At 37.2% G+C, this 27,457-nt stretch overlaps 1 protein-coding gene across 1 annotated transcript in view; it reads left to right on the top strand.

The window, feature by feature from the left end:
• Positions 1–27,457, top strand: part of LOC127512472 (LHFPL tetraspan subfamily member 7 protein) — a 170,943-nt gene that overhangs the window by 42,082 nt on the left and 101,404 nt on the right. Inside the window, exon 2 of the mRNA XM_051893386.1 lies at positions 13,424–13,562. Coding sequence (XP_051749346.1) covers positions 13,424–13,562 — 139 coding nt within the window. The remainder of the gene's footprint in view (positions 1–13,423; positions 13,563–27,457) is intronic.

Raw genomic sequence — 27,457 nt, 5'->3', positions numbered from 1 at the left:
TGAGTTTGTGATAGCGATTCCTATATAGAAAAATCACTTCCTGCCCTCCAGCTGAATGTTTTGGAGCTGTGCCACAGTCTCACATGAGAAGTGATGTTTATGAAGGTCTGTTACGACACTAATGGGCTGTCTTTGATGAGACACTACAGGGGGAGAAAGTGAGAGAGATCACATGCCAGGGACAGATACTTATAGTGATTGGTGTGGCTATTACCCCTCAGAACAGGAGATGAGCGAGAGGTAAAACACAGTGGAGGGCTGCTAAGAACAGACGCTCATACATGTTACTCTGCATGCGTGAAGTAATGACTAACCCATGCTGGTCAGGACACTTTAGTACTGTGTGAAGTACTTTGCTAATGTGATTTTCAGTGGCCTACTTGAGATGCATCCTGTTACAGCTAATTTCTATCATTTGCCATGTGTTAAAGGGGTTTTGAATCAAATCATCCTTGATCTGAGCCACAGAGCATCTGTGTTTTCTTTAGTTCCAAGATACCATTCAATACCATTGTCATTCTTTGGAGTTCTTAAGGCAAGACACCTTAAAGGGATAGTTCACCTAAAAATGAAATTTCTGTCATTAATTACTCACCCTCATGTCGTTCCAAACCCGTAAGACCTTCGTTCATCTTCAGAACACAAATTAAGATTTTTTTATGAAATCCAAGATGTTTTTTTATCCTCAATAGAAAGCAACGTAATTACCACATTCAATGTCCAGAGAAGTAAAGACAATAGTCAAAGTGGCTACAGTGGTTTAACCATAATGTTATGAAGTGACGAGAAACTTCATAATGTTAAGGTTGAACCACTGTAGTCATGTTGACTATTTTAACGATGTTTTTACTACTTGTCTGGACCTCGAATATGGTATTTCGTTGCTTTCTATGGGGGGTAAAAAATCTCTTGGATTTCGTCAAAAATATCTTAATTTGCGCGCCGAAGATGAATGAAGGTCTTTGGAACGACATGAGGGTGACTAATTAATGACAGAAATTTCATTTTTGGGTGAACTAACCCTTTAATAGGGTAAAACCTTTAACTTATAGATATCACCATAATTTCCCAGTTGATTAATCATCTCATTTTCAGAAATCTGAACATTGGATAAAACCACGTTTAGAATACTTTTTCATTTTTCATCATGGCTCAGTGCATGAAAGAAAACTCCATTTCAGAAATTGGCATTAAAAATAGGTGTTGTAATTGAAAAGTAGATGCAAATAGATAAACTGTAATAAAAAAAACATTTAAAATGTGTATTTCGGATGTTTTCTTTACCTTAGTCTGAAAGAAGATATGTTATGGAAGCAAAATACCCCAAAATCTCAAAATTGACCAGTGAATAAAAAGCAGTGGTTTTTCCTGTAGTGTCGTGCCTTAAAGTAACTTTCGGTAACACTTTATTTAAGGTGACGTAGTTACATACTACTACATGTAGTTACTATAGTAATAACCATAAATTTTGCATGATTACAAGTAACTAACCCTAAACTAATCCCTAACCCTAACTGTAACTTTATAGTAAGTACATGTAGTTAATTAATATTACTCAGTACTTATCTGAGTAAGTGCAATGTAACTATTTTACCTTAAAATAAAGTGTAACCAAACTTTTTGTAAGTTCCCCAGCAAACGGCCTTTTTGGAAGTGTTCCTAGATGTTCTCCGGAGGCTTTCACTAGTGTGATCATCTGAACTTCAAATAGTGCATCAGTATTTTTCTCCATTTGTACATTGGAACCTGAACTATATATAAAAATACTAAAACTCCAAACACTTTTTTACTCTGAAGGTTGCTCTGTGCTTCAAGGAAGAGGCCTGTACAACATAAGTGCATGCAATAGTTGTCTGAATTCTTACAAGAAGGACAATAGGGAAAACTGATAGATTTATCGAGATTTCCAACATGGGCAAAATTACTACATTGGTATAGATTTTTCTACTGTGCCAAGAGTGGACTTGGTCAATTCTTGCAATTCTTTTACCTTTATAAAGGGATGTTTTCTAGTTCTAGTTTAATAGATAAAACAAATAATTTGAGGTGAGTGCATGTGGGTTAGAGCTTGATTGTGAGAAAATAAATGTGTATTGGAGCTTAATGTTCCTGAAGGCTGAAGGACTTTATTTCATTAAGTGAGAGTCTGAGCTCTAACACACCTCTCTCTTAATTGGCACTGCCCACTCTTAACTACAGCTAAGCTAGCTTTGGACCTGATCCACACACACACACACACACACACACACACACACACACACATACACACACACACACACACACACACTGCTCAGATATATGAGAAAATACTTCACCATGGTAACAAGACAGCTTCAACCTTGATTTTCAGTCTAGTAAATCAAGTGCAAATACTGGCGAATATAAAACCCTTACAGAATAATAAGCCATATCTTTTTGTTACTGCAGTAGTCCTCATTCACTGACAAGTGAAGGTGATGTTGGTGACATTTGGGTCTTTGAAATGAATTTGACTGTTGGATGAACCATTCCAGTTATTTCACATCATTTTCCACCCCTTAAAGAAATAGCTCACCCACATGAGTTTCTGTCATCATTTACTCAGCCTCATGCCATTCAAAAGCTGTTTGAAAAAGTAAGGAGAAGTTTTCCAGGTTTTTCGACCTGTACTTTGCATAAAATGAAAAAGGCAATGCAGTGACCGATGGCTGTCAAGCACTATAAATTTAGTCCATACTGTATAACTTTAAAGGTGCTATAAAGGTGTGTTCACACTTGGCAAGTTTGGTTTAATTACGTAATCAAATAGTAATTATTGCATTCTCAAACATCTTGCATATTTGTATACATTACCGTTCAAAAGTTTTAGATCTGTAAGATTTTTTTATGTTTTTAAAAAGAAGCCTCTTCTTCTCACCAAGGCTGCATTTATTTGATCCAAATACAGCAAAAACAGAAATACTATGAAATATTTTTACAATTTAAAACAACTGTTTTCTATTTGAATATATTTGAAAATGGTATTTATTCCTGTGATCGAAGCTGAATTTTCAGCATCATTACTCCAGTCTTCAGTGTCACATGATCCTTCAGAAATCATTCTAATATGTGGATTTGCTGCTCAAACATTTATTATTATCAATATTGATTTTTTTTAAGGATTCTTTGATTAATAGAAAGCATTTATCTGAAATGGAACACTTTTGTAACATTATAAATGTCTTTACTGGCACTTTTGATCAATTTAATGCATCATTGCTGAATAAAAGTATTAATTTCTTTAATTTCTTTTCAAAAAACAAAAAACAAACAAACAAACAAAAAATATATATATATTTCTTGAGCAGCAAATCAGCATATTAGAAAGATTTCTGAAGGATCATGTGACACTGAAGACTGGAGTAATGATGCTGAAAATTCAGCTTTGATCACAGGAATAAATGACATTTTAAAATATATTCAAATAGAAAACAGTTTTTTGAAATTGTAATATTTTTTATAATATTACAGGGTTTTGTTGTTGTTGTATTTTTAATCAAATAAATGAAGCCTTGGTGAGCAGAAGGGACTTCTTTTAAAAACTTTTGAACGGTAGTGTACAATTGAAAATTTTACAATAAACACCAAATATATTGTATTTTATACTGCTCTAATAGTGGAATGAGTGATTAATTCATTCATTCATAAAAAAAGAATGCAAGTCTTTTTTTCCTTTTGTTATTTGCTTTGAATAAAAGGTTGTAATGTTGTGATTCATCTTTGAGCTGGTTGGTTTGGTTCAAGGCATAGAATTTTATTTTCCTTTTGGATAAAATTGGAAAAATACTTCCAAATCCAGTGCCACTGAAAAATGTGCAATAACTGTTGCACCCTTCAATCTTTTGCTGTGTGCTGAAGTTTCTGCAGTTGTGGAAGTTCAGAGTCACGTTACTTTTTCTCTGTGCCCTACAGAATTCACAGAGGACAACATCCATTTTTTCCCTCTAGAATGAAATTAGCATGCAACTGAATGTTTTGTGATGTGCATCATGTGATGCATTTGACAGAATGTGTAGTTTCTTATAATCATTTTCTCTATTTTGTTTTCTTTTCATCTAGTTACACAGAAATTGGTTTCCATCATAGCGTGACCTCTCTCCTACACAATGCACTTCCTCTGCGGTGCTGTTTACTGTTTGCAGTGCGTTTAGAGGCAAATAATTAGCATCTATTTAGGAACCTGCTTTCTGAAAGAGGTTGCGCTGTAAGGAGCCATTTTTCTTGTAAATGAACAGCAGCTGGAGTTTGTAAAGTATCAGGGCTCCAGACAAAAAAAAAATCATTAAGGAGCTATTGGCTCCAATAGGGGGAAAAAACAGGTGCCAATTTTTTTTTTTTTTTTAAGAGCCACACAAGAATGAACTTAAAATTTTAAATCACTTACTTTTAGTCATCTTGTTGTGTTTATATATATATCTTCCCTTTACAGTTTCAGCATTTTCATCTCGTGATGAAAATTTTATAAATTTTTATTTCAGTATTAACATTTATTTCAAGCAATGAAATGTTTATTAATGGTTTTAGTTAACTATAATCTTAATATTAAATATGTGTCAAATAATGTTGTTAGTCTTTCCTTCCTGAAGCTACAACAGTTTACTTTGAATCAAATGAAAATAAATATAAATAAATGGAAATAAATATATAAATATATTAAATTTGGTTTGTGTAACCAAATAACAAACAGGGGAAATTGATATACATACGACTTTGATTAATGAACAGGCCAAAATACAGCGGGACTCTTATTTTGAAATGCATGTGCTTTCCTTTTTCTGCTCATTCAAGTTCAGATGAAGAAGATAAAAAAACTACGTTGTTGAAAGCGTTTACAACACATTACAATATGAATAATATAAAGCAGACTTTGTCGTAATTGATCAGCATTAGTTCATAAGCAATCGGTTGACTAATGTGCGCTAGTCATTGATTGTGAGCTGCAGCACTGTTGCGAGAGCCTGAACAGCGCCATCTTTTGACTTTAAAACATGCAGCGCTCACATTTATTTAATGAAATTAATGTTAATAATCACATTAGGTAGTATCGCGATTTGTTTTTCCATCCACAAAATATAAGACGCTTTAAAATGATCATTAATACTCTTGTTATACCATTTAAGGTACTGAAGACTTTTTATGACCTTAAATTTATCTGATGAGCATGAGCGGAGTGGAATAATGAAAGTGATCAGCATGATTGAAATTCAAAACGGTAAGCACGCGATGCATTGTGTATCTGCAGTCTGCAGAGGCGGTTTCCCCTTTTGAATGACGAATATAGACAAATTTATATGAAGAATGTATGTGATATTTTCCCTACCCCTTCATATTTTGAAACTTTCACACGCAGCATCTCATTTAATTACGTCAACACAACAAATGATGTGATAGGCTACTGGTCACAGAACACACAAATAACATGCAAATTTTACAGTCGTGAATTTGTATGGTCACCAATGGCGACAGCAAAAATATCACTCGCAAATTAATATTTTTAGTCGCAAATGCGACCGTTTTAGGCGCAGTCTGGAGCCCTGAGTATTGTATATATTGTGTGCATATGTACGATGTAGTTTCAGAAGTACAATGTAGGACACTTTGTAATCATGGATTTTATATTCTAGTGTCAGAACAGAAGCGTAATCTTTAATTATTGCTCTTAGGAGCTGTGCCAAAAGCCAGACCTGAAATGTCAAACTAATTAAGGACAGTTGAATTCTGGGCAGTGTGTTGATACAGTAAGGTCTTTGAGGAATGCATGAAATTAGTCTATGCAACACACAGGGCCATATTTGCCAAAGCTGATTGTTCATGCGTGCACATGAAATTGTTTGCGCTAAATATTGTACAAATAACATTGGCATGATTGGCACATAAGAAATGCAAAGCTGTTCCACTAAAACAAAATGAGTAAGAATGCAAATAGTTAAGCTGTATATTAACATTTCAATAGGTGAGGCCCACTGTTTGGATCATGAGCTCTTTTTTCTTTTTTTGTCTAATTTTATTGTGGGGCTTTGCACTTTATGTATACAGAAAATAAAAAGAAATTAGGGGGAGATACAATGCCAATGGGACAGGAACATGAAGTGGGATAGACCTGAATCTGCCTCTCATACATGAGAATGGGCTCTTCATGTTTGAGTCTTTACTTAAAGGGTTGTTCACCCAAAAAATATGTTTACTCACCCTCATGTTGTTGCAAACCTGTATGACTTTCTTTCTTCTGCAGAACACAAAAGAAGGTATTTTGAAGAATGTTCAGTTTTGGTTACCTTTGACTTCCATTGTTTGGACCATAGACTGTAAAAAAAAGATGGACGATGCACCTTCACTCTCATCCATTGTAGAAAAGTGAAGCAGCCAATGTCCTAATATGGCGCTGACATCATAGCCCATGAAGTGGAGCCGTGGTATCAAGGCCCCGCCCATACTCCCTCAGAATGAATCGCAAACTCATTATGTCAGAAAAACTGAAAAAATGGTCGATATGCCAGGCGCATGGTCCAAAAGGGTTGTACCTAGTCTCTTAATGAGTCATTGGTGTGTTTTGGGCGTAACGTGCAATAAACCAATCAGAGTGTCATCTCCATTCCCTTTAAAAGCCAGATGCGCTTGCACCATGGCGGATTGCTATTTTCATGGCGGAATATAGACACCCTCAACCTGACGAGTCATTTTAAATACATGTGTGTATTGCCACGATTAGTCAAATAATTAACCAATTTCATTCGTCATTATTGCATATAGGTAATTCTAAAACATGCAATGACTATCCATTATGACAAATGTTGGCATTTTTATCTTTATGTATGTTTTATCTTTATGTTTAATTTTTGCCATGTTTGTATGCTGCTGCACATTGTGCACCCGCCTATAGGTGCATATTACTAACACGCCCTTTAAATAACAAAAAAATAATGTGCCATTGACTTTAGACCAGGCATTTGTTGGTCAATGGCGCAGTCGTTTTCAGTCGCCTCAAAATAGCAACACGCCAACAATGCGCCTGAACACACCTCGTTTTCAGACCCATGGTTGAACAGATGGGCACGAGTGCATTTGCTATTTAAACAACGTGACGCTCAACGTGAATATGATAACTGTTGGGCTGAAAAAACACTTGTGTCGTGCCTGCCGTCGCATTGTGCTGGGTGTATGATAGGGCCCTTGAGCTTGGGCTCAAGAATCCATCTTCGGACAAAATTTTTTTAAAGTGTAATTTGATTGTTTAGTTTGTCTCACGTCCCATTAGATTACATGGAGAGGGTGGGGTTTATGACCTACACTGCATCCAGCCACCTGGGGGCGATCGAAAAGTTTTGGCTTCACTTTTCAGGACTTGTGCGGCACACTTGGTTTGGACTTAAAAACACTCAAAATATCTTCTTTTATGTTCCACAGAAGAAAGAAAGTCATACTGGGTTTGGAACAGCATGTGGATGCATAAAAGATAAAAGAATTTTCATTTTTGGGCGAACTAACTCTTTAACCTACGCATCCAGTGCCCTCATTATTTCTTGAAGGGTTAGTTCACCCAAAAATAAAAATAATGTAATTTATTACTCACCCTCATGTCGTTCTACACCCGTAAGACCTTCGTTCATCTTCGGAACACAAATTAGAAGTTCGGTGGCATTGCTGTCTATGCAGGCCTCACTGAGCCATCGGATTTCATCAAAAATATCTTAATTTGTGTTCTGAAGATGAACGAAGGTCTTATGGGTGTGAAACGAGATGAGGATGAGTAATAAATGATATTATTTTCATTTTTGGGTGAACTGACCCTTTAAGGGTTCCAAACCGTAATCTGACTGCATTCAATGTGGGTCACATGACTTGTCTCTGCATAATTAAAAATCCTGCTAATAGAAGCTGATGCTTGCCTGTGGAAAAATTATTGCCACAATTTTAGGATGTTGTCAAACCAATCTCACAAGAAAACATAACTATATTACGTTTTGGCAAATTGGCAGAAAATTTGTATGAATTTGTACGATTTGATTAATACAAAAATGTGCCATTTTAATAAAAAACTAATCCTCTTTAGTGCATTTACATGCATGTTCTAAACTCGATTATGCTTAATAAGCCGACAATGTGTGTGGTCACGTAAACATAACCCTCAGTGTGATTTGATTAGTACGAAAATGTGGGACGAAAGCAGATTGTATGAAAACCTACGAATGAGATCATACGAATTTACCACAAATTTTCCAAAATGCAAAATAGTTATGAATTGCTATGAAAATGTGTTGGATATCGCGGGCAGTTATCATGTTTTTTTCCATGCGGTTGCTGTGGTGTTCTGAGTGGTTGCTATGTGGTTGCTAGGGTGTTCTGTCCGTCAAAAGAGCCCACCTTTAGGAATGGGTCCCTCTTTTAATGTCAGCGTATGGGATATTTTGGCCATATTATCATCCACTAGATGAAAAATGGTAAGTCTGATCACTTTGAAAAGTAACAGCACACTTGGCAAGCACCACTAATTAGTATCGACCTCAGGAAGTACATTTCTGTTTCCTAGCCATACGTGGACTATATACGGATGAAATATGCATACTGTTTGTTTAACTTATGAGCATCATCAACATTCCTGTCATAGACTGCCTATTTATGATTTTCCAGGGTACCATTTAATTCTGGATCTGATCTGTTGCAGCCCTAATATGTCTCTATTAGTTGTAATGAAACACGGTAATGTTTGACAGCACAGTGGGCAAGAGCTCATTTCATCTAAAGGCTTCAAAGATGGCAAGATCAAGAGATGGCGCTGAGGAAACTAGACGTTTCTATGAATATATGAATACCATTTAAAGGGGAATGAGTTCAGTTTGAAGGAAATATGTTTCCGCCGAGTGTCTGCAACGTTCACTTCTGTGTTATTAGATTTTTTCCCCTTTCCAGTGCAGGGATGCCATTATTGTAAAGGATGTCGTAATGTTGTCATCAACACAAAACAGTCATAATTACTACAAATGTTATCATTACAACTAGAAATACTGCGGTTTCAGATGTCACCTATGAATCTACCATCTCGTCTTCATTTGCATTCCGTTCTCGCCATTAATGTCTTCGCCATTAGAACCACAAGGAAAATGAAGTCGATATAGTTATAGCATCTGTATTAATATTGTGATTCCTGCCTAATACGCACTGCTGATGTGACAATGGCACTAAGAACAACACTGTTTTGTGTATGTAAATGTGTATTGCTCTTGCAAGAGATCTGCTGATAGCTTTTTAACAGATATTTTGTTTACTGTGTTGTTGATTTGGTCCAGTAAGTTTGATACTGCAGTTCTGTGTGTGGAAATAGTATTTGAAAGCCCCGGCTGGTCTAATGAAGAGACATCAAACTGTCAGAATGAAAACCTCAGTTTGAAATCTCTGAATGCTTCTCACTGAAAAGCATCCACCTGTGACTCAACTTTACAGAAAGACTGCTTCTCTTTTCTGCAGGAGACCATCATGGTCATTCCTTTAAAGTCACCATGAAATACATTTTGTTATATATTGCAGTATTTATTATAAATAATTTAACCGTGCACATTTTAAAATTCATGCGCCCCTTTGATCTTTAATCAAAATAACTTCCCATCCGTCTTGCAGCAACATCTCTTCTCTTCTCTGATTATGTGTTTACTAATGTGAGGGCGGGACAGCCTGTCTCTCACATGAGATCGACCAATAGCAAACCACAACCATCCAACCATTCAATCAATACCCAATGGACAAAATCAAGTCCCACCCTACATCTTTTCTTGTTCAAGAAGACGCTTTACATGGCTTTACATTGTGTATATGTTACAATAGGGAGGAAAGGACTATGGCAACTTCTGTTTCATGCCAACTTGAAGGCACAATATGTAAGATTTTTTTAAAATATCCAAAAACCACTAGAAAAATGTTATATATTTTGTTGTCTTGTGTACTTACATTATCCCAGATGTTTCCAAGAATGTTTAAATCCAGAGAAATAAGCAATTTTAACCAGGACACGGACCGTGTCTATGTGTCGCCTATCACTGACATCATACCTGTGTTACCCTCGGTTTCCGGTTTTATTTTGTAGAAACACCAAAGACACTGTAATATATTATGTTTTTTATTAGACAAGGGAACAACTGTATGGTTACATTTATAGACAGAAAACTAATTATTGTTATATAGCTCAACATGTTTGGTCTTATTGTTTGAATCTCGTTTTCTTGATTTTCCGCGACTGCCTGTTTTCACCATGACTCAGAAAAAGTGGCTAACATACTGTAATATAATCACATGCAGATTTATTTTTAGTAACAGTAATACAGCATTTTCTCCGTCATACAATATGTTTTAAAATTAATTGCATGCCATTTATCAACACAAGCCATTCAGCATTTATTAATATGATATTCTAATATCGATCTAGCTTACTGCAGTGTGCAACAAGTGTCTCACAGCAGCCGCCGAGCGAACGCTCAGAGTAACGTTATAACATCATTTTCAACACACTCAAATGTATCTTTTAATAAACAGCTCTGCGTTACCCCACGTACGCTTGACCGGAAGAAGCGGAAGCAGCGACTGTGTCATAATAAAAGCCCCACTGCTCTCGAGGTGTGTGTCACGCTCGTCTCTCATTAGCAATCGCTACAGTGGCCTCATTCAGCTCCAACATTACTCGGCCCTGCGCTGCTTCATACTACAGTAACGTTAATAATCTCATCCATGAACATGATTTCTCACGAGTCACGTCCCGGTTCTTTTCCACCAGCTGTGAGGTGAAGACGACATCTTCCCGTGCTCAATCTCAGCGTCATCAAGCTACGCCTTTGTTTTGAATAGGCGACCTCTAGTGGCGAAAATTTACATAGTGTGCCTTTTAAAAAAAACTTTCTATGGTAACCATAGTTTTTTCAACAGAATAATTTATTAAATAGTATATTACGGAGCCCCGCACATGACATGCAAGAAAAAGAAATTAAACCGTGCGCACGATTTACTAAAACGTGCGCACAATTTACAATTTCGTTCCCTCGATTTATAAATCATGTGCATGATTTATAAATTGAGGGAACGAAATAGTAAATCGAGGGAATGAATTAGTAAATCGTGCGCACGTTTTAGTAAATTCAAGAGAACGAATTAGTAAATCGTGCGCACGATTTAGCCTACTATTTTTTTCCTGCATGTCATGTCCGGGACTCCGTAGTATATCAATATACTGGAAGGGCCAAACTGTACATTTTATTATAGGCAACTTGGTATTAGCCAAATTTATTAGCAATTAGCAAAAGAAAATATCAGAAAAGTTCCCATATAAATTTATAATGCTTTCTCTGTAAAATAACTGTAGTAACTATGGTATTTTGGTGGAAACTATGGTTACCAAACTATGGTCAGAACAAACTATGTCCAACTATGTCCATCTATTGAAATTTTTAGGATTATTATCAAGTATATAGATAAATAACATTGAAACCAGGGGTTAAATTGGGTCAGAAATGTTCTAACACTGTCTGTTTTTGCATATTTATCCATATACAGTAAAGGCCAAAAGTGATGTCCAGAGGGGATATTTTAGTGATCCTACAAGTTTGATTAAACCAACAAAACATGAGGAAAATATTTTAAATATGAGGGAAGAGCAAAACACTAAACTTGGTTAACATATTTATCTGACAAAATTATTTGGCATTAAAAGGCAAGCTACAGCTACAGGTATATAAAAATGCATAGAAAAACAAAAAGCTCACAGGATAAAGCATACATTGACTACAGCATAATCAGTTATTAATATTTTGTTGGTTCTTCTCTCTCTCTCTCTCTCTCTCTCTGTATGACAACAACCTGACCAAAAATTATGTGGACACAATTTAGCATGTTTCATTGCGTTATCAAAAAATAAAACAATTGACTCCAAGCCCAACTACCCAATATGCTTACAAAGTCTTAAAATCTTACAAATTTTTAATAATATATGAAAAAAGGGTGAAGATGGACATCACTTTTGGCCTCTACTGTATGTGTATTCTTTTTTGTATGTTTATATGTGTTCATTTTATATATTATTTAGTTAATCGTTCAGCCTATTTTTTTGTATGTTGTTTGCACCAGAATTTCCCCTACCTCCAAAACTGCAATTTAACTATGGTTATCTGTGTATGAATACATTTTGTTGAATGATATATTATCTATTGAAATTGTTTTGATTTCAAATATAAGGTAAATGCTAAAAGACTGGTTCAACAGCAACATCTAAGTTACAGTTACTACCCAAATCTGTATGTGCACATATTAATAATGCATGATGTCAGTGTGTCCTGCCTCACATGCTTATATAGATTACATCAGAGTTAGATCAATTGCCTGTTTCTGATATGCACCCTCCATGTTCTTGTTTTAACAATTGTACAGCAAGGTCTATAAGTACCGAGTCTTGTGCCATTATCTAACAAATACATGCCAACCCCTGCTGCCTGCTCTAACAAACATCTGATTTAAAAAAGCCCATATGAGACAGAGCTACTTTATACATCTCTTATCTGGGATGGGCTTTGTGTGTGTTTTTGACCTGGCATGTGTAGGGCTGATGAAGCATTTGGTTTAATGAGGGTGTAGATTAGAGTACTGGTACTCGCTGTTTCACTAAATTGACCACACTGAGTAAACACTTAGGAAAAATTTATTAATTTCACATCTTTTATTTCTACCTGAACAACTCGTGTGGGTGTGTGAGTGAATGTTTTTTTTTTCCTTTCTATGATTCTGTTTGCATAGTTCGCCCCAAAATTAAAAAATTGTCATCATTCGCTCATGTTGTACCAAACCCATTTGATTTTCTTTCTTGTGGGGAAAACAAAAGGAGATATTTGGCAGAAAGCTGTTTTTTTCCATACACTAAATGGAGAGCAGGGACAGTATGGAAGCTTGTTTCCATCACTGAATAAAAAATAAAAAATATGTAATTGCGACTTTTTATCTCACAATTCGTAGCCGTGCAGAGAAGCCCAACAGCCAAGGTCAAGAATTTTGTTAAATAATACATTAAATTTCTGTTTGTTTTTCACCAAACCCTATCATATACCTCCAGGACACTTGGAATATACGGCATGTGTCGCATGGGATCATTCTGTGATACTTTTGAGTGAGCATGCGTGGGAGATTTTCTAAAAATTCTCCTTTTGTGGTCCATAAAAGAAAGAAGGGCATACTGCATTAGAACAACACCAGGGTTTCATTTTAGGTTGAACTATCCTTTTAAAACCGTTCTTAGCTAGACTAACTCATTTATTGTGAACAGAATCAAATTTGGATTGCTTGAGTTGAAAAAAAAAAATCCAATCAAGGCCCACAAACACTCTGAACTCTTATAAAAGCACTAGTATCTGTAAAGTGTTGTGCATTATGTGTGTTCCAGACGAGTGCGGTGCTGTGTTCAGGTGGATGTGCTCTGCTGGCAGTCAGCTCCCTGCTGGCCATCATCACCATCTTCCTGCCCAGTGGAGCCTGTGAGAGGAGGATCTGCACATTGGCAGGATACATGCAGATGGCTGCAGGTTAGTGTCCAGCTTACTATCTTGACCTCTGATCAGCTCTTAAACACCAACCCTTAGAGGAACCATGCTGAGTAGCATTACATGACTGATTCTAGTCAGTAAAACCCTAATCTGAGCTTTAGACAGGACCCCCATAGACCATCTGAGGCATATTGCACACAGAAATGGTGAGAGCTTTCCAAAATCTATGCAAGATTAGTAAAACCCCAACATATCTCTTTCCCACACTTCAGTTTGAAGAATAGTTTGACTTTTCCCTTGGATCTTCTACTCTGTGTGATTTTGAGTGCATGCAACAGCAGGGATCTTCAGAAAGGAGCAGAGACCTCCCTTCTCTCACCTCCCGCTCTAATATCATGTGATAAACGCTGGAGCTCTGCTAACTGCTTTGGGCATAACATCTGAATTCTGTTGTGTTCACGTTTGAAGTGTATTGTTCATTTTTGGCAGAGCAGGGGAGGAATGATACAGTTTGAAATGACGTGATATGAAGCACTTGAAGCTGAATTTAGGTGCTTTTTCATATTAGAAATGCAAAGATTCATGTTACACCTTCATTAAATTGCATGAAAGAGTTTATTCAAACACTATTTGCAATTCAGGCACAATATGTTTGAGAGCAGATCCCTTCTGGGGGAAGTAACAGGTTAAGCTGGTTTCTGCAATATGGTTGCTGGTCCATGGTGGTCTGGCACTTCTAACCAACAAATCTAAAGGCTGTGACACATTAAGCCATAGTTGGGCCATCGTTAAATGTCTTTCAGCTCAGTTTTTGCGGTGTGTTCTACACTGTCGGCACAATAGGTGTCATGTTGGCGGGTTTTTGTCCAGTTGAGCATGTTGAATCGATATGGGCAGTCAATGAGAGAAATCTTTCTGATTTGCGAATCAGTGCACGAGAAGAAAAAAGAAAATGATGAAAGCAAGCAAACAACAAAGTCATGATTGCACACAAATGGCTCTTACCTGAGCGTTACAATATGAAAATATTTTAATAACAACATGACCGTCTGGAGTGAAGAATGTAAAAACCAATTGACCAACATGATTCATATTCACAATGGTATGCGAGCTCTTTGTTTAGTTTCTATATCCACTATCCTAGGCCCTGTTTACACCTGGTATTAAGATGCATTTTGGTCGATCGGATCACAAGTGGATGATGCTAAATACAGGTGTAAATGGGGTCTAAATCGTTTTGAGCTTGTCCACTATTGACCACTTCCAGAGGTAGTCGAAAACGCATTCGACCGGATTGCTTTCGTGGTGTATATGCTCATGTGGTCGAATGCGTTCGAACAGCCACTAAAGACCGCCTACATAAACATTATGGGAAGCGCGCTAGTCAGACTGTGTCGGCTGAAGACCCAAGTTTGCGTTGAAGATGAAAAACATACCAAGCACAATGTTCTCTCACCATTCCTGACTTCTAAAATGCAGTAACAGCATTCAGCGTGGTCTTGCTGCTATCAGAGCAGAAACGAAAGCTGATATTTCCATCGTCTCTGGAAAAGTCCCAAAGTCCAAAGTCTATTGACTCAGCGGCCATATTTGCAACGCCTCTGGGCAGCTATTTCGGGCGTCCAAGACCAAGTCCTATCTATTTGAATGGGGGAATCCTGAAATCTCATAAACTGCTTGGCGAACTCACAATTAAATAACATATTTCAAATCAGCAACAAAATCTGACATGAACCATCCCATAAATGTTGTTTCTTAAATAGCGTTAAAAAGGCTTATTTTTCAGGCTAGACCAGCCAATGCGCATGTGCAGTCCTAAGCGTGAGTCTCAGGTTTCTATGGGAACTGGAGCTTCTAACGGCAGCTGCAGTGACGCAATGACTTTAACTAATCAGCGATTGGCTCTTTTACTTAGAAGGCGGGACGTATTCCACCATATTGCGCGTTGCAGTTTCTCCCATTCACAAGTAATAGGAGTAAACTTTTTCAATATCTATAGACTTTGTCTCCAGGCGTGTTCATATGTAAATTGTTCGAGCTTATTTTGTTTGAATTTATTATTAGATTGAAAGATCTGGAAAAAGACATACATTTACCCATCCATAGACCCTCCCCTCAAAGAAATCAGGACAGAAGTAGTTGAAAGTGGACAAAAGAGACGGATTAAAACACCAGGTGTAAACTAAACGGGTATGTGTCTCCCTCATCTACTTGTGATCCGATCGACCAAACCGCATCTAATACCAGTTGTAAACAGTGCCCTAGTTTCGGTTTCCTTGAATGACTAATACAGACTACTTCCACCTGCTGATATAGATAGTTCATTCCTCTCATGCAGGCGCTGGATGGTACTAGTTGGCCATTGGCTGTAGTCTTTTCAGTGTGTTCAAGGCAGCGCAACTTTTTGGCCTCAAACGCAGGTGACGTGAGGCGACAACAAAGTCAGCTTTTGTCTCCGCTAGTTCTTTGATGTCAGTTTGGTGTCTCATGGGCTGGTTGACTTCGACCCTACCAACCGGTAGTCCAGCCAGTCAAGATTTTGCAGGGTTGGCTTGCAAAAATATTATTCCACAGGGCAGGTGAATGTAATTAATGATTTTGGTTGCTATTTGCCAGACATTTAATTTAAACGCACACCCTCCAACATTATTATGCAGATATTTTCTGAACAGGAAGAATTTTCAGACTAAACAGCCCATCCATCTGAACTCACTTTGTTGCAGTGCGCATCAGTCACAAAAGCTAAATTAATAAATAAAGAAAGAAGTGTTTGCTCTCAACGCTGGTTGCTAGGCAACGACCATCGCCAGAATGTTGTGATGGCACGGTGAGGGCACTCAGAGATTTACTGACCGCAGTAAAAAGACAATTACAGCCCTTTAACACAGGTCAGCGGTTCAGGGGTGACCACATGCCTCGTGTAGCACTGGCCTTCATTCAACAGGCCAATACTTCTGTAAACAACACCAAACTCTACTTGCACAAAAGCAATGACAAGCACTCATGCTAAATAAATATGTTTATATGCTAGATGCATGTATATTGGGTGCACTGATTTCTAATTTGTCCTTGATATTTTTGAGGCCTTGGAAGGTTTTATTGGATGTGGGAATACTGTACATTTAAATGCTTGTTTTAATTGAGCCTTTGGGCTCTACATTGATCCTTACAGAGAAACCTTAAATAATTTTAACAGCCAAAAAATAAGTGCCTCACGCTGATTTATTTCCCTGTTCTAATTAGAAAGTAATGATATTTCCATAAAACTACTGTAATAGTGGAGAATGTAAAAGGGCACAGGCTATAATGGACTGCATTGGTATTCTCTAAGCATTGACCGAAGCATCTTTTCAAGGGTAATACACTAGTAATCAACCTCAGCTCAGATAGATGCCTTCTTCCAAACAAACATGCTGTGTTCTCAAAAATGAGGCTTTTAGAAAGTTTTTCGTTCTTAAATGTTTGCCAAAATAACCCTTTTGAAGAAAGTTTTCTTGCTGTAGTGGGAGAAAGTTTGGAAATTAATAAGCCTCTAAAGTTTCTGCATGTTTGCTTGAAGTCGAAAGACATATAGTTGATGATTTTTAATATTTCATGTGCTGTTTTGCTCACTGAAAAGCGTTCTCTCATCATTGCTTTTAAAGTAGGAGCAGTTGTTATTTTCTGTCAGTCAGACTGTCAAACTGAAATAAACTACAAAACAGATATAATTAGACTATGAGGCTCTAGCTCAGTGATTCCCATCCAGGGGTTTGTGTACCTCAGGAGGGGTTTTGAATTCGCTCTTTTTCAGGGAACTTCTCTCTACATTTGCCCCTTTAACTGTTAAAACTTATGAAAAACAAACAAGCTCAGCTGTCTTATTATAGGGAACTACTTCATGAGGCTTTTCTATTGGCAGATATTGTGTATACTGTCTTTTTTAAAGTGCCCCTATTATGCTTTTACAGATATTACCTTTTATATAGTGTAATATAGCTGTTTGTGAATGTAAAAGGTATGCAAAATTTCAAATGCACGTCATTTGGTCTTATTGTTTCCCAAATAAAAGAACCGATTATGAAATGCCTGAAATGAGCCATCAGTAATTCCAGTCTCACTTCCTGTTACATACCTACGTAACAATGTAACAAATTTGCATAACAACTCTTCATTGGCTGCCCATGAACAATGTCTTCTTTGACCCTCAAACACTGTAGTTGTAGCTGAGGTCTGGAAGAGTTTGGTTCATTTTGAGTCGCTGTTTTCTGCGCTGCGAAAGCAAATCTACTGTATTTTGCATGCACTTCCAAAGGATGAGGACTTGGGCTTGAATTGATACGATAAAACTGATGCCATCGTTACTGTTCGTATCACTGTATTTACAAGTGCTGAGGAAGAGCTGAAATTCAGATATGGTAGTGGGTGTTTCATTTCTGACACACACTGTAAGTGGTAGACCAATCACAACAGACTGGGCCATCTGACCAATCAGAGCAGAGTAGGCTGTTGGAAAGGAGGGGTTTAGAGAGACTGAATCCTTTTTTTTTTTAACAAAATAGTATAGATTTATAATATTGGCCATATATCAGTTGTCGGGCAGAATTTCGATAAGTGCATCCCTACAAAAAGTTGGTAAATACTACATTCCTTAAAGACAAAGCTGTGCTGCAGACATGAAAACTCAAATTCTCTCGTTTGGAAATATGATAATCTTTTTCTGTAGCTGTTTTATAACCTATCCATGTGGATATGTGCACTCATTTATTGTATTCCAGAGCAGCGCTTCAACAAAACGCCATCTACTGAAAAAAAAAAAAAAACTTGTCTAAAATAGTAAGAGTGCATGGTATTGAGGATAACATGCTCTTTTCTTTCAAGTTAAACATCAACTTTCAAATTTAGGTTAGTTTTACTTAATGAACATCATCTGAACATCATGAACATCAACTACATTTTTAGAGATAGATGATTTTTTGACTTCAGACATGACTCGGCCTTGATAGACTTGAAAATGATCTTGGACTCCTTAAAAAAAACTTAAACAAACATGTCTTCTCTGTTGATCAAGATGAATTCTTGGTTAGCTACCGATGTATCAGATTGTCTTTCCTCTGTGCCTGTGTTTCCTGTATCCAGATTAATTATTGTAAATCACACTACACCTGCCTCATATGAAATCCTTCTTGCACTGATGCAATATAAGCCATCTCATAAACACTGGAGAGTCTGCCGCTTTGTCTACATTATGTCCCACACAAGGGTAAGAAAAACAACTCAGTCTGGTTTGCAAACTCAATGTAATTTTAGAGCAGCGCACATAATAAGAAATTTTACACTCTGGTGTGTTCACTTTTTTCTCTGTATCTTTATAAACAGGTTATTTTATAGCTAAAATATGGATGTGAAGATCACAGCAGAGAGTGTTTGTTTGCTGATGTGAAATGAGGGAACTGAAGCATAATGGCCCTGTGAGAACAATGAAGGTATTATGCAGGAAATGATAGCAGAGCTGCATTTAATGTGATGATGGCAACTTCACAGTTATTCACAACAAACAAGAGCCTCTTATGGCACTCAATGATTCATCTGTGTGTGCGTGATTGTTAGCATGATGATATATACATGCTGCACATGGAGTTCGCAGAGGTAATTTGCTTTGAAACAAACTGGAGTAAACAATGTAAAAGTGAGTTTAGAGAACATTGAATCAGTCAGTGACCTTTCTGTCTTCCACTCTTTTGGTGAGTTCCTGATAAATTTATGCCCTTCTTCAATGCCGGACTTGTAAGACATCTGAGAGAATTCGCCTTGACTGAAAACTGAAAGAGAAAAAAGAAACTAAGAGAAAAATGATAAATGATGTAAGATGTTTACAGGAATATCTTGATGGGTTGCGTGATCTGCTTTCCTCAGGATGTTATTTATGGTTGAGCTGTCTTCTGGATGTCTGTCTGCCATCCTGTGTGAAATGAAATAGACGGTCACAGAACAGCGTCCAGTGAGTGTGAACCAGTGCAGGACAGTCTGTGTGTGTGTGTGTGTGTGTGTGTACCTACTTAACTAAATTTTGGGGACAAATTTATACCCAAAAGTGTGCTAAACCTGACAAAATGTCAAAATTAGTTTAGGTTATAGTGTTTATACCCTTTGTGTGTGTGGGTACCTGGTATTTCCTATGTTATGGGGACCAAATGTCCCCACAAGGACATTTTTTTGGTCCCCATGAGGAAAACTGCTTATAAATCATACTAAATGAAGTGCTTTGAAAATGTAAAAATGCAGAAAGTTTTCTGTGATGGGTAGATAGAATATACAGTTTGTACAGTATAAAATCATTATGTCTATGGGAAGTCCCCATAAAACATGGAAACCAGTGTGTGTGTGTGTGTGTGTGTGTGTGTGTGTGTGTGTTCTCTTCTGGGTGAGGGTGTGTGAACCGGACACACTATAGCTTAACCCCATTTGCGGCTTCTCCAAAGATATAGAGATTGATGGATAAAGTGAGTGAGATAGATCACATTGGCATGCTAATCAATTATGAGTCCTTTTAGCTCACTTTGAAGGATGCATTGTAATGGAAAAGTATGGCAATCTCTCTCCCTGGTTCATTTTACAGTTTTGGTTTTTTGTTTCTTTGCTGGACTATAGTTCCAATCGAGTCTTGTACTCAAGCACTCAGTCATGGATAGCAATATTTCTACCATCATCTCAAGAATCATAAACACATGATCTTGAATGATTTCACACTTAGCCTAATCCAACCTAAGTCATTTTTTGGTCACTACATTATTTGTATACAGTATTTTGCATTATTTTATGGGTTTAATAAACTAACTATTATTCAAAATTGTGTAAAAAAAAAAAAAAAAAAAAAAAAAAAGTAGGCAAGTTTGGCTGATAATGATAATTAGCCGATTAAGCTAATATTCATGTTATGGTCAATAACTGATAAATGTTTGATATTAAAATGTGTACTACATTTTGTCTAAAAAAAACAACAACCCTGAAATGTATTATTTTCACATGCTACAGGTGAATTTAAGCATCACAACACTATAGATTTACTAAACAGGGCACATTAGCGTGAGAGCAATCCCATAAAAGCGCCGATGGGAGTGGAAAGTTCTGCGCATGATCTACTGACAACGCGCAAATTGAAGAACACAGACGCGTAATGACCAACGCAATCGACCAAGATCAGAGCAAATTAGCGTCTGGTTTAAGACATGCTTTTTTGGGCAGTAAATAATGGCACAAATACCAGTAAATTGACTAGTGCAAACCTTAGTAAATCACCTTTCAATTTATTTAAATTCATTTAAATACTCTCCTCCCATAAATTTTGCATCTGAAAGGGAAACCCCTACAAATGCATATGCAATAAGGTCAGCCGCAAAGATAATTGTTTCCACGCCTTTTCAGCACTTATTTTTCACTGCTTGTCTTTAGTAAATCCTGAGAAAAGTTTTTTAACACACACACACAAAAAAAGGGTTTGCGCTGGCACAAGCTGTTAGTAAATCAGTCCCTAAAATTGAAAATGTAATATTAATGGGATATTCTTAAGATTTAACAGTGTTATTAAATTATTAGTTTAAAAAAAAAAAAAAAACAGTTAGCATGCAATCTAAATGGAAAAATTGGAGAAATTAGCACAATAATCTGATATAGACCAATACCGATACCTGATATGGTACTGACATATTGTGCATCCCTATAAATAATAATAATAATAAAGTAATAATAAAGAATGTTTTGACTGCTAGTGTAATTGTTTATTCATCTTAACCAGACATATCCTCAGACGACAGAGAAATGAAATGGAAAACATTTAATGGACAGGTTGTTTAGCACTGTAAATGATATGTATCTATGATACTATCTGGGTACATCCTCTCCGTTGAGTGTACAGGCGCGCTGTGATCTGTAGAGTCTCCTGGGATGTATTTAGCTGGAGATGGAAGTGCATTGATGTCAGGCAAAATGTTCAAAATCTCTTTTCAGATTGGGCTGGTTGCCCTGGCAATCTGATGCTGGTGGTACCAAGGAAAACCTTTCCATCCTTTCTGTCTTTCACAGCAGACAACTGCAGTAAAGCTGATGTGTTTTCAATGTTAAAATACTTTCTCCTGTCACAGCTTAAAGAAATACATGTACTCACCATGAATGAGATGAGTTTTGAAGAATGTTGTTTACGCTGCTTTTAAAAATCATATCTGCACTGTTTTTATTCATAACCATAAAAATAGCAATGGATTAAACCTATTTGCTATAACTGTGCACATTAACTGTACTACTGTTTTGATAACAGGAGTGAAACACTGTTTGCAGTCAGGCACATGTCTGTTATGAGAGATGGTGGGCTGTGATATGGCTTTATTAGTTGAGATTAGTTATCTCTCTCACAGTATGAGTTGCTCTTCCCACTCTTTTACCCTACTTCAGTTGGCCTTTCTCTTTTGATTCATCTCTCTGGAAAAAAAAAAGAGTAAAAAGAGACTGATCTTTCTGCCTCTGCTCCTACCCCATCGCTCTTAAAAGATTGTCGTTATGCTGAAGAGACCGCGGCCTGCTGTGTCAGATCTCCCCAGGGCCAGAAACGCACAGATACATGAACATCTGTCCAGTTCAGACTTTCATCAACATCACTGCTGGACTGAGGTTGGTGCTTGAGGACTGATTTGATCTTATTCTACATACAGAAGTTGTTTTCACATAAAAACACCAGTTAAATACCGGTATATATCAATCAAACCTTCCTACTGTAAGTGTCATCCAATCAGACATCGGTGGCATCACAATCAAGACATTAAAAGACTTTGGCTGTCAGGCTGATTGGTGGAGATGGAGCTTCTTTGAATATCTCAGACAAAGGTAATGAGGGCCATAGGATATTCATGATGAGACGGAGTAGATATTCATTGAATTTGCTCCCACTGTGGGTGATGGAGCTCACACACAGAGGAGAAAAGTAATAGTGTGTATGTGTGCGAGAGAGAGAAAATGTGTTCATACTTCCTATAACTATTGGAGGAAGTACCCACTTTTCGACGTGTTCACACCGCAGGAACTGGGAATGATTTTAGTTATAGGGACGCCATTTGGGGGGACTAAATTAGCTCCTACTTCAGAGTTAGGTCTAACCCAGCACAATTGGATCTACCAGTGACGTAAGTGCCGAATGCACGCCATATGAAACACTGGCAAAATATTGAAGAAAAATTCAGGTAAATATTACTATATTACTAAATATTACAAACTATTATTAGCACAATAGTTTGATTGTCAGTGATTTACTATGAACAGTTCAGAATAGAATGGAATTTTGTAATGGAATTCTGTTGTAATACTTATAGTGCATGTTTATACATTTATAAAATGGTTAGTTCCTGTCCTTGTTTCTGATTGGTCAATGGCTGTGTTTTATTCACGATAAAACACGGCTATGACCGCTTCACCCAACGCTCACAACACCCTTAGCAACCACTCTTAGCAACATAAACTGTATGTTCTCAATTGATATTGAATTGATACTGTATTATGTAGAAGAGTATTGTGAGAAAGAGATCAAGTGAGTTTATTACCTGCATTCAGCATTTTCCTTCAGGTCAGTCCTATGTTCATAATAAAAAATTGGTTTAAATGTCCAATGTATTATCTTATCCTTTTAACAGTTAAGGGGTTTTCCCGTGACTGACAGCACTAGTCAAAGCATTTGTCAGTTGCGTCTTGTTCCGTGTTCACAACAATTCAGTCTTTTCAATATAAAAGTCTTTGCTATTGACTGACACACTCATAAAGTCCCACCATCTAATGGCGTGATAATGTAACTTCTGTTGCTGTTCACGGTCAGGGAATATTTTTTTTCGGGTGGAAGGAAGACTTTTAGTGAAAGTTTACTGCATGAAAGTTGCATTGATACATATTTTTTGGCTTTAATGTTTGTATTGTGTGGTAACCGTTTTATAAAAGCAATAAGGTGCTCGAGGCTAGAGCTGTATTGTGAATAAGTCACGACTGAAGGGGTTGCAGCCTTCAGCCGTGACTTATTCATGATACAGCACAGCCTCTCGTACCTTATTGCTTACTTACATGTTATATTACTTAATACAGCGCACAGTATACTGCGTAAAAAATAGGATACACAAAATTAGAATCAAAATAAAAACTAATGTTAAAAGTTTATTGTCGAAAAAAGCCTGTTGTTTAATAGGCATAGCTTGAAAATTAACTTTTAGCATTAGTTTTTATTTGGGTTCCAATTTTGTGTAAAATATCTTAAATATCTGTCTTTCCAGTCAACTAATGGGTCAAGAAAGAGCTGTTAAAAATGATCTATCAGCAAATATGATTCAATCTCACATTGTACTAAAATGTTGGCACAGTCATGTTTATCTGTTTCAGAGAAAACTGAATGCACTTTTTAGCACCACTCACTGGACATTTGACTTTGAAACTGCTGCGAAGCATGCAAGAAGCAACGTAATATCATTTTTGCAAAAATGCCACCACAAGCATGCATTTTTCATGAGTCTGGGTTGGAAAATTAGCATATTGTGCACAGTATACTAGGCTTGTCAAGATTATTGATTAATCATCTGATCATGGTTATTTGATCTAATCAAAATTATTTGAGATAACTTCAATAATTGTGCCATTTAAATTTCAATCACATTTTGCCATTATATTATATTATATTATATTATATTATATTATATTATATTATATTAAAATAATTTATTATATAAACATTATTAATTAATTGATAATTAATACATTTTCACAGCATTGAAGTAAATCATATGGAACTTGAATATGGATTTTATTATGTGCGATTCCATGTTTGTGGCACTGTAAATGACCAATTCATTTGTTAATCACAAATATTTTTATGACAGTTAATCATCAGCACAAAACTCATGATTGTGACAGGTCTACAGTATACATACTACATACTGAAGTGCATTTGAGAGGGAGAAAGTGTGCGCATTTTTGTGATTTATGAGGACACAAATTTTTATAATGACATGGGTATTACACTGGTATTACGACGTAAACATGAAATATGAGGACATTTCATGAGTCCTCATATTTAAAATAGCTTTAAAAACATACTAAACAATGTTTTATTAAAAATGTAAAAATGCAGAATGTTTTCTGTGATGGGAAGGTTTAGGAGTAGGGGTAGTGTAGGGGGATAGAATGTACATATTGTACAGTATAAAAACCATTACGCCTATGGAATGTCCTCACTTTGATAGCAAATCAAACCTGTGTGAGAATGAATGTGTGTTTATGTGTGATAGCTGGCTTTCTCACTTTTCTCTTATCTCAACTCTCTCTCTTTGAATGTCTTGAGTTATGGTTGTCATTGATTTCTTGTTTGCGGTTCAGGTTGTTGCAGGTTTATTTCGTCATGCATGCAGCTGGAGCTGCAGTCCAGACTCTACAACATAACACACAAACACACTCGATGAGCGCTGTCCTATGGCGATGTGGTTGTTAAAGCGTGTGTGAATTAAAGCTGTTTGTTTGGCTAGCTAAGCTCATGTTTCATACTATGGATGACTAATTGGCGAATGTGTGCAGGGAAAGACTGAGAGGCAGATGAGAGCGCCGCTTGAGTTATGATATGCATTCCTCTTGTTTGACTGTAATGTATTCAGTCACATCTCACTTCTGGTGCCTGGAGCTCACTGCACTGGGAGCCTAGAGACCATCTCTATCTCTTCCTGTCTATCCTTTGCTTCACCCTGTCTGAATATAATTCTTCTCCCCTCTCTTTTCAATCCTGTCTACTTCCTTCTTATTGTTTAAACTCATAATTTTTTCACAATCTTTCCAACACTATTTTCTTTTTGTTTCTCTAGAATTATTATTACATTTTATTTTCACTCCATCTCAAATCATCAATCATTTTTGTCTTGTGTTGTCTGTCTTTTGGTCCCTCGCTCCTTCTGCCTTTCATCCCTTTCTGTTCGTTTTTATGTTTGTATGCATGACTTCTTTGAGTTGGAGATCTGTCCTCCTCTCCTGTCCCAAAAATCCCTGTCTTCCATCTCACTCATCTTCAGGAATGACAGCTGACGCTTGTGTATAAGCTGTGTTGTTTATTCTGTTTGTGTACATGTTTGTGGATGAGAATATGGCAGTGGTAAAAGGATTGCTGATGTATGTGATGATGTTTGGTTTCTATTGATTGCGGCCAGAATACATCTGTAAGCAGAAACATGATGTTAATATACCCTCTAGCCAGCTAAAACCAAAATGTAATGAAGATGTCTCCGTCCAGACTTTAGCTCTTCTAATTAGATTTATGTTTAGCCACATTTTGTAATGCTTTATTAGTGTTTTTTATTAGTAGTGTATATACAGCTGATATAAAAAGTGTACACACCCCTGTTAAAACAGCTGGTTTTTGTGAGGTATGAAATGAAGCAAAGGTAAATCATATCAGAACTTTTGCACATTTGGAATGGAATAACTAACTGCATAAGTGTGCACACCCTTGAACTAATACTTATATATATACACCGATCGGGCATAACATTATGACCACTGACAGGTGAAGTGAATAACACTGATTGTCTCTTCATCACAGCACATGTTACTGGGTGGGATATATGTGGCAGCAAGTGACCATTTTGTCCTCAAAGTTGATGTGTTAGAAACAGGAAAAATGGCCAAGCGTAAGGATTTGAGTGAGTTTAACAAGGGCCAAATTGTGATGGCTAGACGACTGGGTCAGAGCATCTCCAAAACTGCAGCTCTTGTGGGGTGTTCCCGGTCTGCAGTGGTCAGTATCTATCAAAAGTGGTCCAAGGAAGGAAAAGCGGTGAACCAGCGACAGGGTCATGGGCGGCCAAGGCTCATTGATGCACGTGGGGAGCGAAGGCTGGCCCATGTGGTCCGATCCAACAGACGAGCTACTGTAGCTCAAATTGCTCAAGAAGTTAATGCTGGTTCTGATAGAAAGGTGTCAGAATACACAGTGCATCACAGTTTGTTGCGTATGGAGCTGCATAGCTGCACACCAGTCAGGGTGCCCATGCTGACCCCTGTCCACCGCCAAAAGCACCAACAGTGGGCACGTGAGCATCAGAACTGGACCACGGAGCAATGGAAGAAGGTGGCCTGGTCTGATGAATCACATTTTCATTACGTCACGTGGATGGCCGGGTGCGTGTGCGTCGCTTACCTGGGGAACACATGGCACCAGGATGCACTATGGGAAGAAGGCGGTGGAGGCAGTGTGATGCTTTGGGCAATGTTCTGCTGGGAAACTTTGGGTCCTGCCATCCATGTGGATGTACCTTTGACACGTACCACCTACCTAAGCATTTTTGCAGACCATGTACACCCTTTCATGGAACCGGTATTCCCAGGTGGCTGTGGCCTCTTTCAGCAGGATAATGCGTCCTGCCACAAAGCAAAAATGGTTCAGGAATGGTTTCAGGAGCACAGGAACGAGTTTGAGGTGTTGACTTGGCCTCCAAATTTCCTAGATCTCAATCCAATCAAGCATCTGTGGGATGTGCTGAACAAACAAGCCCAATCCATGGAGGCTCCACCTCGCAACTTACAGGACTTAAAGGATCTGCTGCTAACATCTTGGTGCCAGATACCACAGCACACCTTCAGGGGTCTAGAGGAGTCCATGCCTTGATGGGTCAGGGCTGTTTTGGCAGCAAAAGGGGGACCAACACAAGGTGGTCATAATGTTATGCCTGATCGGTGGATATATAATGTGTATATTATATATATATATATATATATATATATATATATATATATATATACAGTATATATATAATGGTTTTCTATTTGAATAAATTTAAAAAAAAAATTAATTTATTCCTGTGATGCAAAGCTGTGTCAGTGTCACATGATCCTTCAGAAATCATTCTAATATGTTGATTTGTTGCTTTCTTGTTACCATCAGTGTTGAAAAC

The sequence above is a fragment of the Ctenopharyngodon idella genome, chromosome 5, assembly GCF_019924925.1.
Source record: "Ctenopharyngodon idella isolate HZGC_01 chromosome 5, HZGC01, whole genome shotgun sequence".
Lineage (NCBI taxonomy): Eukaryota > Metazoa > Chordata > Actinopteri > Cypriniformes > Xenocyprididae > Ctenopharyngodon > Ctenopharyngodon idella.
Note: the sequence above shows the minus strand (reverse complement) of the source record. Positions and strands in the feature narration are given on the sequence as shown.